The 16029-nt window shown below is 39.3% G+C and overlaps 1 protein-coding gene across 2 annotated transcripts in view; it reads left to right on the forward strand.

The window, feature by feature from the left end:
- The window catches only part of ASPG (asparaginase), a 44588-nt gene extending 29011 nt beyond the window's left edge, over nucleotides 1-15577 (forward strand). Inside the window, exons 12-16 of one of the 2 annotated variants that reach the window (XM_058845542.1) lie at nucleotides 507-670; nucleotides 7037-7123; nucleotides 13081-13180; nucleotides 13490-13548; nucleotides 15141-15577. In XM_058845542.1, the coding sequence (XP_058701525.1) occupies nucleotides 507-670; nucleotides 7037-7123; nucleotides 13081-13180; nucleotides 13490-13543 (405 nt within the window). In that variant the 3' untranslated portion in view covers nucleotides 13544-13548; nucleotides 15141-15577. Of the gene's footprint in view, nucleotides 1-506; nucleotides 671-1035; nucleotides 1154-7036; nucleotides 7124-13080; nucleotides 13181-13489; nucleotides 13549-15140 lie in introns of those variants that run through there. The other variant, XM_058845552.1, reaches the window with a different exon arrangement.
- Nucleotides 15578-16029: the final 452 nt, after the last annotated feature.

Genomic DNA, 16029 nt, shown 5'->3' on the forward strand with positions numbered 1-16029 from the left:
CAAGAATAAAAAAAAGAACTTGAAAATTATATTTAAGCAAAACACAGTGCAGTGTTAATTCAGGATTTCTGGCTCTCCCCAAAGCTCTGACTTGGGTTATACCCAAAGAAGAAACAGGCATTTCCCTATAATCTCTTTTCTTTTTTCCTTCTTTGCCTTGGTTTACCCTACTACTGAGATTTTGGTAATGGATCTCAAGAAACAATAAATATATCTTGAAAGTAAGAATTAACTAAGACAAGAACAATTAGCAGTCTATGGGCACAAAGCTGCTGTATGGTATGCTGTAATAAAGAATATATCTCAGCAGGAAACATGCAGGAGGTGGAATAAATATCTCTATTGGCACTAAAACAACACTGCAAGATAAACTTTTAAGTGTGACAGACTTAACAATTTGGTGGCAGAATTAAAAAGTGATGTGTACATCCTACTGTGTGACGTTTGCGACAGCATAATGTGCAGCCATTATCTTTTTGGCATGTGAAGGATACGTCCTTTTGTAGGGTGGAAATCTGAGCTGTGGAGACTACGATGGCCGAACTCCACTCCACATTGCAGCCTCTGAAGGGCATTTGCCCTTAGTCGAGTATTTGTTGATGTCTGGCGCGACTGTTTATGCCAGAGACAGATATGGATCTACCCCACTGATGAATGCGATCAAGTTCAGGTAACAATTTATGTACTGCTCTATGTAAAGTTTATAAACCTTTTGCCATTTTGGATTTCAACTCCATCCATCCTGTGTTCTGGTCTTGTCTGGTCTCAGCATTTACAGAATGTGTAAATGACAGCATTTACAGAAAATATCAGCTTATTTCAAAGGATGTGACTAGCCTAAATGAAAAGATTTAAAAAAATAATATGAAATGAAAGCAAATGATGGTTTGCATTGATATGCATGCAGAATTTTAGCATAAGGTAATTATTGCTGTCCTCCTGCCAAGACTTTGTCCATAATTTAAGGGCTCCACTCTTTATTTTGAAGCTTCTTTATCAAACAGAGCCAAACTGATCATTCCTTTTGATTGTCAGAAGTGAGAGTGCAGGACCATGGGCTGTCTGTTCTCTTTCTGCCTTTCCCTTTCTCATCAAGACCAGACTGTTTCAGTTGGCACAAAATATACTGGTAGGTTGACACGTTTTAATCTTCCCCTTCCACCAGTGCTTTCCTGAGTCTCTTGCTGAATGACTGGTTTTTTGATTTTTCCCTTCCACCCACTCATAATTATATGGGATGGTTGCATGGCTCTGCCTGCTTTGTGGATTTCCTCTTCCTGCTGTTATGAATGTCAGCAGTTCTTGAATGGTAGTCACGGACTTGCACTTTACTGGTCTCTTCCATGTTGTATAGTCCTAAGGAATGGCCATATCACAGAATAGAAAACTTACCAGTCATCAGAATTTAATTTTCCAAGATTTAGTTTGTATAGCCTGGGGATTCATAGAGCCATTGGTCTTCCAGCATGTTAGAAGCTGCACACCATAATCTCTCCTTGTCTTTGATCCACTTTCAGCTCCTTATCTCATATTCAGACTGTGTTGTGGCAGGAGAAAAGCCATTTTTTTCTGTAAAAGAGCTCGGAGTGATTGAATTTTCATGGTCTTCATGGGTGAATGTCCCCAAACATTCCTACAGCTTTCTAATGCTGACAGGTTCACCTGGTCTGTCAAGCTGGAGTTAGCTCCCTGGGGGTTCTGACAGTCCTGGATTACCGTGGGCTGCAGGAGTAACTTGAAGGCTTCTTCTGTTTCAAAGACCAGATGTAGAAAACTCACCAGGCTCTCTGACTGTGAGAGCTGGAGTCCAGTGTGGCTGTGCTGTGCTATTGCCATTCCTCCTGCATGGTCCCAAACAGCTTTGTGGCTGTTGCTTTACCTCATGAATATATAAGCTTTGCAGTCTTAAAGCAAAAACAAGCCCAACAGCAAATCAAACAAATAACCTTGGAGTTGAATAGAGGTGGCTGTGGTCCAATGTGAGAAAATGCTAAAGCTTAGATATTATTAGATGTTCCTGCAAATCAGGCACCTACTTTTTTTACCGCACCCATCTACCGCCTGAGGAATTTCACATGAGCTTGTTGTTTGGATTCCTCAGAATTGCCACTCCTATATTAGACTCCTGCTATGACTCTTAAGCTCTTTAAAACTGCACACCCATTTTGATGCAGGGAATTGTAAAAGGAAACTGCACCATAACCATTTTCAGTTTCTCTTTTTGTTTCTACTGTTGGAATGAGAGGAAGAATTGACTTAGAACTAATCTCATAAATGTGTATTTATCATCTGCTATGTACTCACACTGCATTTCACACTGGTAAGCATATAAAGGAGAATGCTAAAGAGCAGACAGCTGTATATGTGTGTAATTAGATACCCACTAAAAAGATTTCTGCTACAGAAGTATTTAAATTCTATTTATTAAACACTTGCAAGCTGAAAGTAGAGAGATTATCCTGATAGAAAGTGGCAGAGAGGCAAGGGGTGTGAGGGGAAAACTGATGATAATGAGTACTCAATGCTTTAAACTGTTTAATATTGTAACTTTCTCAATTTTACTGAACATTGCATCAACTTAATCCCATTTTCTGAGAATTAATATTTGTTTAATTGGCATTTAACTGCAATACAGTATCCACTCATCATAAAAATAGCTTTCTTCCAGTGTTTTATGTACCATTTCTCAGTATCTTGCCTTTTAACCAGCATGCAACCTGTATAATGATGACCGATTTCTCTCTTCCCTTTATTAATTTGTAAAGATGATCAGGAGTTATGTCTCTTCTTAAAAGCTTATTAACATAGCACTGTCAGCTGATAGACCAGTGACTTGATTTATGTCAATGACAGTCTCTTAAATTTTTTGACTTTAAGTGACTCTTCCTTTGTTTCTTTCTAAATAAGAAATAAACTACTGCATTTCCGCTTTTTCATTTGTAACTCTGCAATTTGCCTGTAGTCTCACTCACTTTATGCATGAAGCTAAACAGACCACTGTTAATTTAGGCCAGTTGCTTGACATATCAAAATAAGTAGCATTCCTTTAATTTCTTACAGCACCCTCAAGGGGTAATTCATTTTCAAAACAATAGAATAATATTTTTTTAATAACAGAAACTCTCTAAGCAGGAAAATGTCTTGAATAAAAATTGTGTATATTTTAAGTAGTAAAAGTGCTTCCATTTACTTGTAGAGCAGTGGTAAAAGGTTGAAAACGGGGAGTTGCTCATACAGTGCTGTGAGAACATCAGATTAGAGGTAGTAAAATTACCTCCCACATAAATATGAATTTAAATACTTGATATTTTGCAAGGTTACATTTACATTATTTCAGGAAATCTAAGTCAGAGAGAAAATCTAACCACCACTGACTCCAAGAAGCACACTGAAGCCTGTCCTTACGAGCACAAAATTCCCAGTGATACTGTGCAGAAAACTGAACAAGTGAAACTAAGCTGATCCTGCCATAACCATTCGGGTTGCTACGGGAGCAAGCATGAAAAAGAATGAAGCCAGTCAAGTTTGGATATACATTACACCTGCATTTCTTTAATGAGAGTTGGTGGAAGGTGTGCACCCTAAGGCCCCAATCCTGCAAACTCTTACATGTGTGTTAATTTCACATGTATGATTCATCCTTTTTGAAGTTGATTCACTTTTAATAAGTGTCTGCCAGGTGAGGGCCTAGGATGATAGGTACTGTACAGAACCTGGATTCCTGTGAATCCAGAGCACTCATGAACTGGTGAGAGTGTGGATGTCTTTATCTGGAACTCAAACTTTGCTCGTAGTGCTGAATGTTGAAGACTGCACCAAATCAGATATTCTGCTATTAGCATATTAAAATATTAGTATACACTCAAGTTTTTATGTCCGGTGTTATCAACAATGGAACCTAGCAGGTAGGAGACACTAGAAACACCTTTTGTCTATTTTTTTTCCTTCAGAGAGGGGTGAATAACTAATACTACTAAAAAGCTATCTCAAGTAACATATGCAGAATGATGTTGTTTCTACAGCCTGTGTCTGACAAAGAGCTGTGGTTTGATAGGAAAAGGGAGGGTCAGGAACAGCTCAGAGGTGAAAGTGCTTATCAGGTGGGGCTAAAATGAGCATGGAGCTGTGCAAGCCAAGGCTGACATGGGGCTGTTGCCATCTCTCTGCATCTTGAGCTTTGACTGTCCAGCAGTTCTGCTCTTGGTTTTGTGCTGTCACCTTAGAACAGGAATTGCATTTGAACTGCTCCCAAGAAGTTTGTGGCTCATGACATCACCTGAACTTCAGATCAGCCCAACTGTGATGCTTGTGAAGCTTTTGTAAAGCCACAGGAGAGCAGCACTTAAAGAAACAGTTTCTAAAGACAAATACCTCTCATGCACCTAAGACATAACAGTATCAGAAAATTCACAGCCAGCCTCTTGAGATATGAATAATGCCCTTGTGGTAGGTACAAGACAGCAGAAGTGGTGCTCTGGAGAGGGCTTAAGTTTGTTCAGAATGTAGATAGCGTTCGGGTGCAAGTAGGAACAAGCTGCAGTGCGCCTTGCCTCCCGCATAGTTTTCATGTTGAGTGGTGGGAATGTCAGAGGTGGTCTGTTTGCTTTCTTGGACTGATCTGCATTTCACAGCCATGGTACTAAATCTGACACTTTTAAACTTTGCATTACTGTTTGTCCCTACTCTTCCTCTCCCTTGCCCTGTCTTAAACAAGCAGTAGTGCACAGCACTTCTTCCCACTTTACCAAGAAATTGGCTTTGAATGACTCATCAGGACATTGCACTTGTGTTTAGAAATGCTTTATTGTAAGCAGTTATTTGAAATACTGTCAGTTACAATGCTTACAAATTTAATTTCTTTCAAGCCACTTTTTTTCTTTCCTTGTTTAAATTTTCTGTATTAAATGAGTGGGGTAAATGATACCAAATCTGTCTGTAACAAATATCTACAGAGCCTCACTCAGAGCAGTAATGGCTGTGTGGTGTGAATGGGATGTGAAGGGCTTTCTGGAGAGATTCTTCCTACCACTAAGGAGTGAATAGTTACAACAGGAAGAGAAAACCTGTCTTTTTGCTGGTATCCAGAGATACAGACCTTGTAGGTGGAGCATATTGAGGGAAGATACCACACATTACATGCTTTGCAGCCTTTTATCTTTTAATGCTGTCCCATTGCAAAGCTTTTGTTTTAAAAAATGCTCATTTCACTCTGAGATTTCCTGTATAAGGTGGGAGGGAAATAAGGAACACTTGGAGAGTAAACAGACACTCCCCATGTTCTGTTCAATAGCCAATGAGAGCCTGAGTGAACAGACATGTTCTACTTTAATCTATTTCAGGTCAAATTTCATTTCAGATAATTACTATTTGTATTAAGACTAAAAAGTAAAAAATTCATACATGTTGAATTTATGCTTCACCATGGATTGAAAAGTAGACCATATTTGCTGGCTCAAGGACATGCTTGTGGATGACAAGCCATGTTGCAAGGGACCCACCTGAGAAAATATTTTAGATAACTGAACAAACTTGAGGCATGTGCTGTTCCAGAAATGCTTTGCTATGAAGCAAAGGAAGATTTTTTGTTGTTGTTTTTGTTTGTTGGTTTGGTTTTTGTTTGTGGGGGTTTTTTTTGTTTGTTTGTTTGGTTTTTTCTTTTTTTTTTTTTTGGCTGTCAACTGGAACAAAATACAATTAAAAAAAAAATAAAAAAAATCTGTGTCCTAGAGTTAATAACCTGTGTTTAGAAAAGCAAGATGATTCCTATAGCACATGTACAGTTCTTTAGTTAGTTTAGAAACTAAAGGTCTTGTATGAAGCATATAAGCTTACATAGGCTTTATATGGATAACTGTAAAGTAACTTCTGATTGAAGATGGAGTTTCCTAAAAACAGGCAGAGGGATTAGATAAGTAGTTTAGTCCAATTTAAAAATGGAAAGGCCCATGGCTACTACCAAGTGATTAAGCAGAAAGTGTAGGTCAGCTTATATTTTTATTTTTAATTACTACAGATGATCTTTAAGGTAATTGGTTGGAAAAACTCACATATTTCCGATTAAATGATAAGCCTACCTCATTATTTTGAAATATTATATTATAACAACTTACTTAAAATAGGAACTATAAAACTATTCCTGATCTACTGGGTCATCATACTCTTTCTGGAGAAAAAAACCCTGTATTTTGATTTGTAAATTAGGTCAGTTGTTTAACAGAGGAGCATTCTGTCATCTCCTTTTCAAACCTAGTTCTGAACCTTCCACAGGTTAGCTATGAAAAATGTATTTTGCAGATTTTTTACTTGTCATGTTATTTTGTACCCACAATAGTAACTTTTGAGAGCAGTCTTTCCACAGAGTTTCTTAAACATCTATCTAAGGTGTAGGTGTTGGCTGGTAGTGCCATTTTCCCCATTATCTCAAAGGAAAGGACAAGGAAGACCTCCTAAAGTCTCCAGGTAGAAATCAATAATAAAGGTATTGGGAGGAGGAAGTTAGGAAAATATGTGCTTTTGACAGAGGTTCATAAGAATACTTACCATCATTTTGAAGCCCTAAAAATCCGATTACCTTCTCCATTAATGTAAAGATTCATTGCTTATCTGCAAGACACAATGTTTTATTTAAGACTGATATATATGTGCATTGTATTCTTTAAAATACAGGAATGATGCTATGTGATAAATATTCTCCCTGTTTGCATGTATTTCAGTTACTAATATTTCTACTGTTAAATTAAACTAGTACTAAGATTAAGATATTAAGAATTCTTGGAAGAGAAGGGTACATATCTCTTTTTAGAGCTGAACTTAACACTTTCTTGTGCTTAGTGTGTGAATAAGTTTTTGAGAGGGAGGGAAGCTCTGTTTACTGCATCTGTCAGCTTGGAAAGCATTCATTGGTTCTATGATTCTAGAAAAGAGAATGCAAGAACTTTCACTGACTGTTTGTGTATATGACAATGTTGGATTCAGGGGGGAAAGAAGCCCCTCCAGGTCCAGTCCCTTTCTAATTTTTTTCATTCCTCTCATAAAGGCATATACCAGTGATTAACTTGTTACGAGAAACTGGAGCACACCTTTCAAGCCATGACTTGGAGGATGTTGGAACAATACTCTGCAGGTAAATGTGATTTATGAGGTGGTCCTAAAATGGGTGTGAAGTGGGATTTTTTTTTAGAGGAGACTCAAAAAAGGAGCACTTTCAATAAACAGTTGGGTCCCTGGCACATGAGGGGGCTCTTTCTGGGATAGATGGCAAGAAAACAAGAAAGGTAAGAAGTGAAGTGATGAAATTAAGAATCAGCTGTTTCAAAGCACCAATAACCCAAGAGAGTTCCAAAGCAGAGAGGGCTGTGGGGATAAGTGAGCTGGAAGGAAATAAATACCCCATTTCTCCCCAAAGTCTCTTATTGAGAAATGGTGAAAAGAAGCTGTTCAAGGTATGATTTTGTAGCATCTCTCTTAAAAATAAAGCTGCACAAAATGTGTAATTTTCATTGTCTTAAAGTCCACTTTTCAGTTATATTGGAATGGCTTCTAACTATGTATGTAGTATTGTTCTTAAAAATAACTAAATCAAATAGACAAATAGGTTTAACCCCAAAACTTGTGAACTGCTGCTCACCATCACTGTATGTAATTTTAAGAGGATATAATTCTCTTAGAGATGGCTTTCCATACAGTTACTTTCAATATATAACAATGTGGATATGTGTTATAAATAGATGTTTGATTTCATTTTTCCAGTACTGGTCCTGAATTACAAATTACTCTGAAAAATGTGAGAAGGTTCCATGTATTTCCAGATATTACTTGTGATTTTTACTTCATTTCCTTTTCTCTTTTCTTCTGAAAAATGAACAAAAAAACCCTGAGCACTGGCCTTTATATCAGAACTTGGCAGGAAATCATGAGACTTGCAGGTACCAGCCAGTGCTGTATAATGTCTACAAAACAAGGTCAAGGTAAAGCTTATGTGTGTTCTGTGTAGAGACTGGACTCTGTCCTTGGAGTAATTCTGGAATTAAGGAACACTGTCTGGAGTGTTTCCATTGTCATAACATGCTCCGAGGAGATTGGTTAATAAGGCTTTTACCATGGAGTCAAAATATGCATTTCCCAGGGCACTGCAGGTGATAGGACAGAACTAAACCCTCGATTTGTGCAGTTTGCCGCTACCAAAAGGTTTAGGGAATGACATTCCTCTGCAAATAAACTGGCCCCTTGCTCAGTCCTGGTGGCACGTGCAGAACCAGTCTGGCTGGCTGACCTGGCAGTAATATGTTCAAAACCAAAAAGCCAAGAAGAGGAAAATGGTTCTTCACACAAAATAACAAAATGGGGTTTTTATGCAGCTTGTTATAGCTTTTTAGGGATCACTGTGCACCTGGATCTGTATGGCCTCTACCAGGAACAGAGCCAGGCAGTGGTCAGGCTTCAAGGCAGTGCTGAAGCGGCTGCTCCTACCCTCCTCCTCTGCTGTTTTAGAGGGCCTGGCATACTCATTTCTAAAAAGTGGACTGTTTCCACAGAGCATTACTCAGCTACCTATAAGTTACTAAATCTGAGGTGCTGGTGTTTGTCCTCTTGCCAAAATGTCTCTGATACTTCTGCAGTGTCCTCAGATGAACTTACTGATACACTCATTGTTCCAGCATGCTCTGGCTCACTTCTCTGTCCTCTCTCTTGTTTTAAGCCCCCTCTTTGCAGGCACTGGCACCTTCATGAGAGTCAGCATGGTCAAGCTGCTTATAGAACAAGCTGTTCATAACATCTCCCCTCTGTCTAATTTGAAGTATTTTCCTACATTTCTTCTATCTTGTAATGTGCCTTAAGCTGCAATTTCTACCAATCTGAATTTTTCACCAAGGAAATATGTCAAGTTCTTGGGGTTTAGAAAGATAAAGCTGCTTGCTTTCTGATAAGCATTGTGTTTCTGCACTTATCTAACTTAACCTTTTCCCCCATGCACTTCCCTCTGAATTAAACTATAAGCATGTTTTCCCTCTTTGCTACCTACCAATCCTCAGACTGTTATGAAAGACAATATGTAGTGATTTTAATGTTCTAATAGTCTCCTTTCCTCCTTCTGTTTAGATTCATGATTATAGAATAGAATAGAATAGAATAGAATAGAATAGAATAGAATAGAATAGAATAGAATAGAATAGAATAGAATAGAATAGAATAGAATAGAATAGAATAGAATAGAATAGAATAGTTCACTTGGAAGATTATGGAGATAAAATAAAAATAAATGTGTTCCTTTGGCATTGGTGATGATTGAGAGGGAAAGGAGTACCAGCCAGAACCAAAGGTTGGACAGTATCAGTGGGAACTCTTGTGTAGGAAGTAGAGATGCACATAGTTATTAAATCTTTCATGGTTTCATTTGCTGGTGTCTTTTTTAAAGTGAGAGGTGTTAGTCTGGTTTTAGAATTACTTTGTTGATGTTTGGTATCTGGTTCATGGCTTTGTTTCGAAATGAGATCTCAGTGTTAGTAATCTGTTAAAAATGTCAAGAGTATCTTCTCATATTGCAGTAGTATTGTCATCTGTCTGAAAAACCAAACCATGATGAGATAAATTGGGACACTCAGACTTATTCTAAAAGCTTCTGGACTTCTGGAATTGGTAAACAGTTGATTTGTGTTTGTTTTTTAAAGGAAAACGAGGCTGTATAGAATGGAGGTACTTCAAGTCTGTACTTCACAAAATTAAACAGGGGCATAAAGCCAAATCAGCTTTCTCATATTCTTAGATTTCATAAAATTATATGATATGGTATGATATATACAAGGATGCAGCCTTTCAAAATCACTACCTTTCAGAATAAGATGCCTCTTCAATTTCACATAAAGAGAGGGTAAGGCTGGGGAAGGAGAGTAAATATGCCTCTGCAGGAACAAGGACCAAGCTTCTACTGCTTGCTGTCTTTCAAGAAGTCTGTCTGAGCTGAGAAAGATGTGGAGACACAAGCTAAGAACAGCACTCCCAAGTGTGTTCAGGACAGAGCAATCCATGCCTTGTGCTGGACGTCTTTTTTTTTCCCTTCGGATGTTCATCTTAAAAAAAATAAGAATATTTTTTCTCTTCTGTCAGGGTGATGATACACCTGAAAAAAAGCAAGTCTGCCCTCATTACTTTATATAACACAGAAAAAAGACCATTGCTGATAAAGCACAGTTTTGTGTCCAAGGGAAAGATGAAATCCTAGTACATGAAGAGGCAGGAGGGAACCCCAAGATGTCATTTCACTGTACTTTTTACTTCCCAAATCTACAATTGCATTGGCCCTTGTCCTTATAAACCTTCTGAGACCTGACAAACTTTCTCCCCTGGCAGTAACAGAGCACCCCTTAAATTGGAGCTTGATGTTGGTGTGATTGGAGGCACAGACAGCACTGCCACTATTCTTGATATCTTAGCTCTGTCATCATCACGGCTACATTAGCCCTGCTGAAACTGTGAACTGGATACGTAGTAATTTTTCTGAATGCAAGAGTACTGACAGGCAGGATGCCTGTGATTATCTGCTGTCAAAGGGATCAGTCAGAGTTTAGTGAACTGTGGTAGATAGTTCTTTATCAACAAAGCAGGCTTTAAATATCCAGGTAAGTGTATGTTGAAGATATCTTTATTCCATTTCATTATATAACAGTAATGGACTTGCTGCTTAGCAGTTGCACTTGTAGTAAGAATTGCTGGCATAAATATCTTTGAGACAAATACAGAGCCAGGGTTCCTATGGTGTAAATTGAGAAGTCCTCTGTATATATATTAGTATATGAAGTACACTTACTGTGTATAAAGGAAATCCAGAGGTGTATGGCTTGACTATAGAAGTCTGTATTTGGAGAAAATGTTTTGTGGTGCTCCTGATGATAATCAATCTATTAAATATTAGGTATCTTCTATTTGGACTGGTATATAAATTTTCTCACAAGCTATATCACCTTTTGATCTCATCATGGTCCCTGTAGAATCAAGTTCTCACTTGATCAGTAAATGGCTGCTACAAAATTGAAGATGCTTCTGTGTATTTGGATTGCTCTAATGTCACGGAAGGAGATCACAGTTTTGACCTCTGCAGCAAGGGTTAAAATTGCCCTTTCTGAATAGGTGCTGTTAATGGGCAGTAATTTTCAAGTAAGTGCAGCCATCCTTGTTTGTTGCTTACAGAGATATAGCTGAGGTGCCCTGGGTATGTAGGTTGGTAATATTTCTGAAAGTCTGAAACCAAAGTGGTTTCCTTGTTGCATGTGGCTGAACGATGCCATTCTGTTTGGCAAATACAATGTGCTCTCCTGTCCAGTGTTGGTGATGCTCAATAACCCTCTAGGTAGGCTTTTTGTTTCCTCCTTAGCCTGTGATCTTACAGTGTTAACAGCAAGAGACTGGTCTTTGTAAATAAAGATAGTTAATGTGTTTCAGAAGTGGCTGCTAAGTGATTTCTTTGCTTTACTAATGCTTACACTTTTTCTTTACTAATGCTCACCTGTTTCCTGCAGATTCCTTACCAACCTCCCTATGAGCTTCCTGTTGGATCTCCTTTGCTTTCCTGTGTTTCCTTATTGCTTCTGAGGGGCCTTTTCTTTTGTTATGGCAATTTTCATTAATGATTTATTGATCCTTTCCTTCAAGATTCCAGACTGAAGCACTGTTAAACCTCTTAGTACTCACTCCCACTTCCCTGTCCCCCAATGGCCTCAGCTGTAGGTCACCTGGGGGTTGCATGGAGGAACACAGATGGAGACCATTTGCTTTCCCTTTTCATGCCCAGCCTCTGGGACTGCTGCAATTAGAGGTGTCCACTCCCCTGAAAACATATTTTCAGATCCTTAAGTGATTTAATCAACAACACAAGTGATTTCAACTTAGCAGAGAAGTGAATGTTGCAGCCCTGCTTTCATGGTTTCTTCCATGACTGCCCCTTGCATCTTGAGCCTTCTCTATGCTTCATCAGGTCTGCCTGGCCTGGTCATCACCCCCAGGAGCTGATCACCATCTCCATCCCTGCTGCCAGCACAGTGCTTGTCAGCCACAGCAAGCTCTGGTTAAGGCAGAAAACTCTGAACTTAATAATGCTGGGGAGGTTTCCCCTCTCTTAGTGAGATTCAGCCTCATTTAGTGATGATCAGCAGGGTTCTGCTGAAACTATCTGCAAGCTCATGGCGAGCTCAGGTCTGAAGCCTCACAGATGCTGCTAACCTGAAAAGACTGAAGGTCATCCTCCCAACCTTCCCATCAGTTCAGCCTGTCTCCAGGCTTGGTACAGACTGGCATGATTTTACATATTTACAGGTTCTTAGCTGTTTTACCAAAATGAGAATTAAAAATAAACTTTAAGTATTGTGGATGGGACTACCAGCAGATGTGCAAAGAAATAACCCAGCGTGCCATTCCTCTGAAAACTTTAACTAACTTATTTGTATAGGATTCATTCTGATCCTTTCTATTACTTGTTATATGTGGCAGGCAGAGGTCATCTTTGAAAAGCTTTTTTCTTTTTTTTATTTGCTGCCCAATTAAATTCTACAAATTGTTTTGTGAAACTCAAATATAGCTCTGTTACTGTCCAAATAATACCACATAAATGTACTTAATATCATAACTACTGATAGCAAACACAGTTATGCAAACTTGTGAAGAGGGTTTCTTAGGGATTTTAAATAAGTCCTGTGGTTTGCTGGCACATCTGCTTGTGCTTTCATTCAGCTGCATCTTGATTTAGCCATTTCCCTCCCCCCAACTCATTTCATGAGATAAATATTGTGTTGTGAAATATGAAACTGCCTGACTTTTTTTTCCCCTTTGGTCATAGTCACACCCACAATGTGAAACTAGCCTGTTGTAAGTACTTATAGCACAGCCCTAATAATTTAAGGAACTGATTCATCAAGCTGTGTTGCTTGCTCAGCTATTCAAAGCTGTTGTAATAGTGTTCCTTACCTTTCTACCCTGGCAGCCATGTTGAGCCTGGTTCAGCCTTCACCTGCTGAGCTCATTGACAGGACCTAGGAGCTCACTGAAATTAACTGAAAAATTGAGAAACAATATTAATTATTCTTTTTCCAGCCTTGCAGCTAAAGGTGATATGGATGGGCTGTATGCCTGGTACCTGGCTGGTGCAGACCTGGAGCAAACTGGTTATGATGGCAGGAATCCCCTACAAGTAGTAAGTGTCCATATGGCTGTGCTACCTTGGTGTGCTAGCTGAGTAATAACACATGCTTTTGGATTATATTAATTTGGGAAAAATTTCTGTTGGACTATTAACTGGGTTAGAATTTGTTACAAACTCAAATCTGGTGTTGTTGGGAAGTAATAAATAGTTGGAATGAGAATTTTCTCATCTATGTCAGAGGAATTAAATTTAAATTTGATTTTAATTATTTTGTGGTAATGTAGTCTTAACTCCCATAAGTGAGTATTTGCATGTCCTGGTGCACAGGATGACAGGATTTACTCATGTTTCTACTTACAGGCAGAGGCTACAGGACAGAAGGAAGTTCTTGACTTCCTTAGACAAAAGCAATAAGAAAGGTAAGATTTTGTTCTCAGGTGCTGGCGTTCTGAAATGTATCATCAGCACAAGTATGAAGAGGGATGTTGTATTTAAGCCCTAGTACACCCTGGGACAACTGGGTTCATCTGCTGTCCCTGTCTTGATTTCTCATTTGACTCTGAGTACTTAAATCCTTCTTTGTAGAGTGGGGCTAATATTTATTATTCTTTCTGCCTGAACCTGGAAATGCTTTTTTGTGTGTTCCACAGTGTAGTTCTGAACTTGGTTGGGAATGTAAAAGCTACTAAAATAAAACCAGAGGGCAACAATGTGATGTTCCATCCACCTGTTGCAATAAAAGGCTCCTCTGTCTTGCCTGCATTGGAGAGGAAATGCCTTTTCTCAGGCACATTGGCCAGGCCTGGCTCTCAGGGTGCCGTGCCCCAGCACAAGAGCGTCCTCTTCCTCAGGACAGCTGCACAGCCACCACAGCCATTCAGGAGGGGCCACTGTGCCACCTGCAGCATCTCCACTTGGCCTCTCCTTGTGGCTTTCAATGGAGCACCCTAAACCAGACAATCTCCTGGTGTTACATTGTCAACCACATGGGAAACGTGTGCCAGACCTGCCACAGACCGGAGTTAGTTGTACTCCACATGTGGACTGCAGAAAGCTCTGTCACAGAGAGCTGTGCCCAGGGGCTGCTCCTGCTCTGGGCACAGGACAGGACAGTGCCACAGCCTCCCTCTTCCTCGGGCCGCAGAGGCAGCTGCGTGGCTGTGCCTGACATGAATCCCTTCTGTGCTGCCATCATCCAAAGTGTGTTTCCCTGGCCCTGTGTGTGTGTGCCTCATGTTCAGAGCATCAGATCTGACAAGTCTCTCTATAGGGAACTTGTTGGGGCATTTGACCTTCTCCAGTGCTGTGCTGTAACTGGAAGCATTTAAAATACGCGTCTTTCATTTCTCAGAGCTCTTTTCTGATGCAATACATTGTTGATCTAGATTTCTCCAATATATTGGCAAGTCTAATCCAAATCTAAATATTGGGAGGAGATGATCTTCTTTATTTATTAAAATTAGAACAAAATGTAGTTAAAGGTTCTGCTGCATTGATGGTTATCTGGCCACTTGTGCATCCCATTTGAGAGATGTTAGTGAGGACTGCAACTGGAATTTTTTATTTTCTCTGTACTGGTTTAAATTAATGAAGGACGCAATCAGGCAGATTTCTTTGCTTTCCTTTAAAGTTTTGGGGATTTCTTTGATTTTACCCAATATAGAAGGATTAGATGCAATCACAATGTAAATGGAAGTTTCCCAGCAGTTAGGATAGCAATGCTAAAATACTTTTAGAATGTGAGTTACGCTTCAAAGGCATTTCCATTTTCATTGAAATATGTCTGCAAGAATAATTTTACCTTTGTAAGTGGGTAGTGAATGTGTTAAATCCTCAACTCCTCCATGGATCACCTCATAATTCCTTTGGACTGAGACACCAGTAGTGTAGGCGGTCTGAAGGAAGTCTTCAGCACTGCGTGAGAACTGGCTTGGCAGGCTACAGGGTAATCTGTTCTCAGGAAGGCTTTGGATACTGCCTAGTTCTAAACATCCATTCTCTCTTTCTCCAGGGGCTGTAGAAGATGGTCACTCCTCATCAGGAATACCAGCTTGAAGCATTAATGGTGTTAAGCCATTATGGGAGGAAAAGAGGAAAGGAACAATGGTTAGCGCTGCTTGGGGCATACAGGAAAGCTACGGCTTAGAAAAATTCTTTATTTAGGATTGCACTGATTGTCTAAAAATAATTTGCTGCCTTTATTTTTTAATCACTTTTCTGGAAAGAAACTCTTTTAGGCAAGTGAGGTTGGAATGCATGGCTGTTCCTGTTACAAGTTCTGATTTTAAAGAGGCCTTTTGAATGTTCTTACGTTAAACCTCTGAGGACAGTATTGCAGGCATAGCGAATGGAAATACTGTGGTGAATTCATACCAAGGAAAAACAGTGGATTGTGCATTTCTGGGTTTCAACTAATAAAATCTCTGAGGAACAATGTTGATTTCACTTTGTCTGTTTTTTTGCAATGACTTTTATCACTCCAGCTGCAATTACAGCAATTGTGAGTGTCAGTGCAAACAATTGAATCAGTCATGGGCATCTGCCTGCAGTTGTGTACTAATCTTCACCAATGTGTCACTATAAACCCTCACTTGAAATGAGTAGGAGGCAGATGCCATAAAGCATGTTTGTGGGACTGCCTGAGTGAATTGATTGTTTTGTTTCTAATAGCATCTTTCCCACATCCTGACCGGAATATAATCAAGATTGCTACATGCTGGACACATAATTCTTTGGACTGTAAATGGGATCTCAGTATTAACAGACCCCAAGTTAAAAGTCCCAACACTTTCAGACTAAATAAAGAAGGTGATATGTATGTTTACAGCTGTGTCTGCCCTAGAATATGTAAACATAGGGAATACTTCAGGCAAATGCATATATTGGAGATGGCAACTTTT

The sequence above is a fragment of the Poecile atricapillus genome, chromosome 1 (assembly GCF_030490865.1).
Source record: "Poecile atricapillus isolate bPoeAtr1 chromosome 1, bPoeAtr1.hap1, whole genome shotgun sequence".
Classification (NCBI taxonomy): domain Eukaryota; kingdom Metazoa; phylum Chordata; class Aves; order Passeriformes; family Paridae; genus Poecile; species Poecile atricapillus.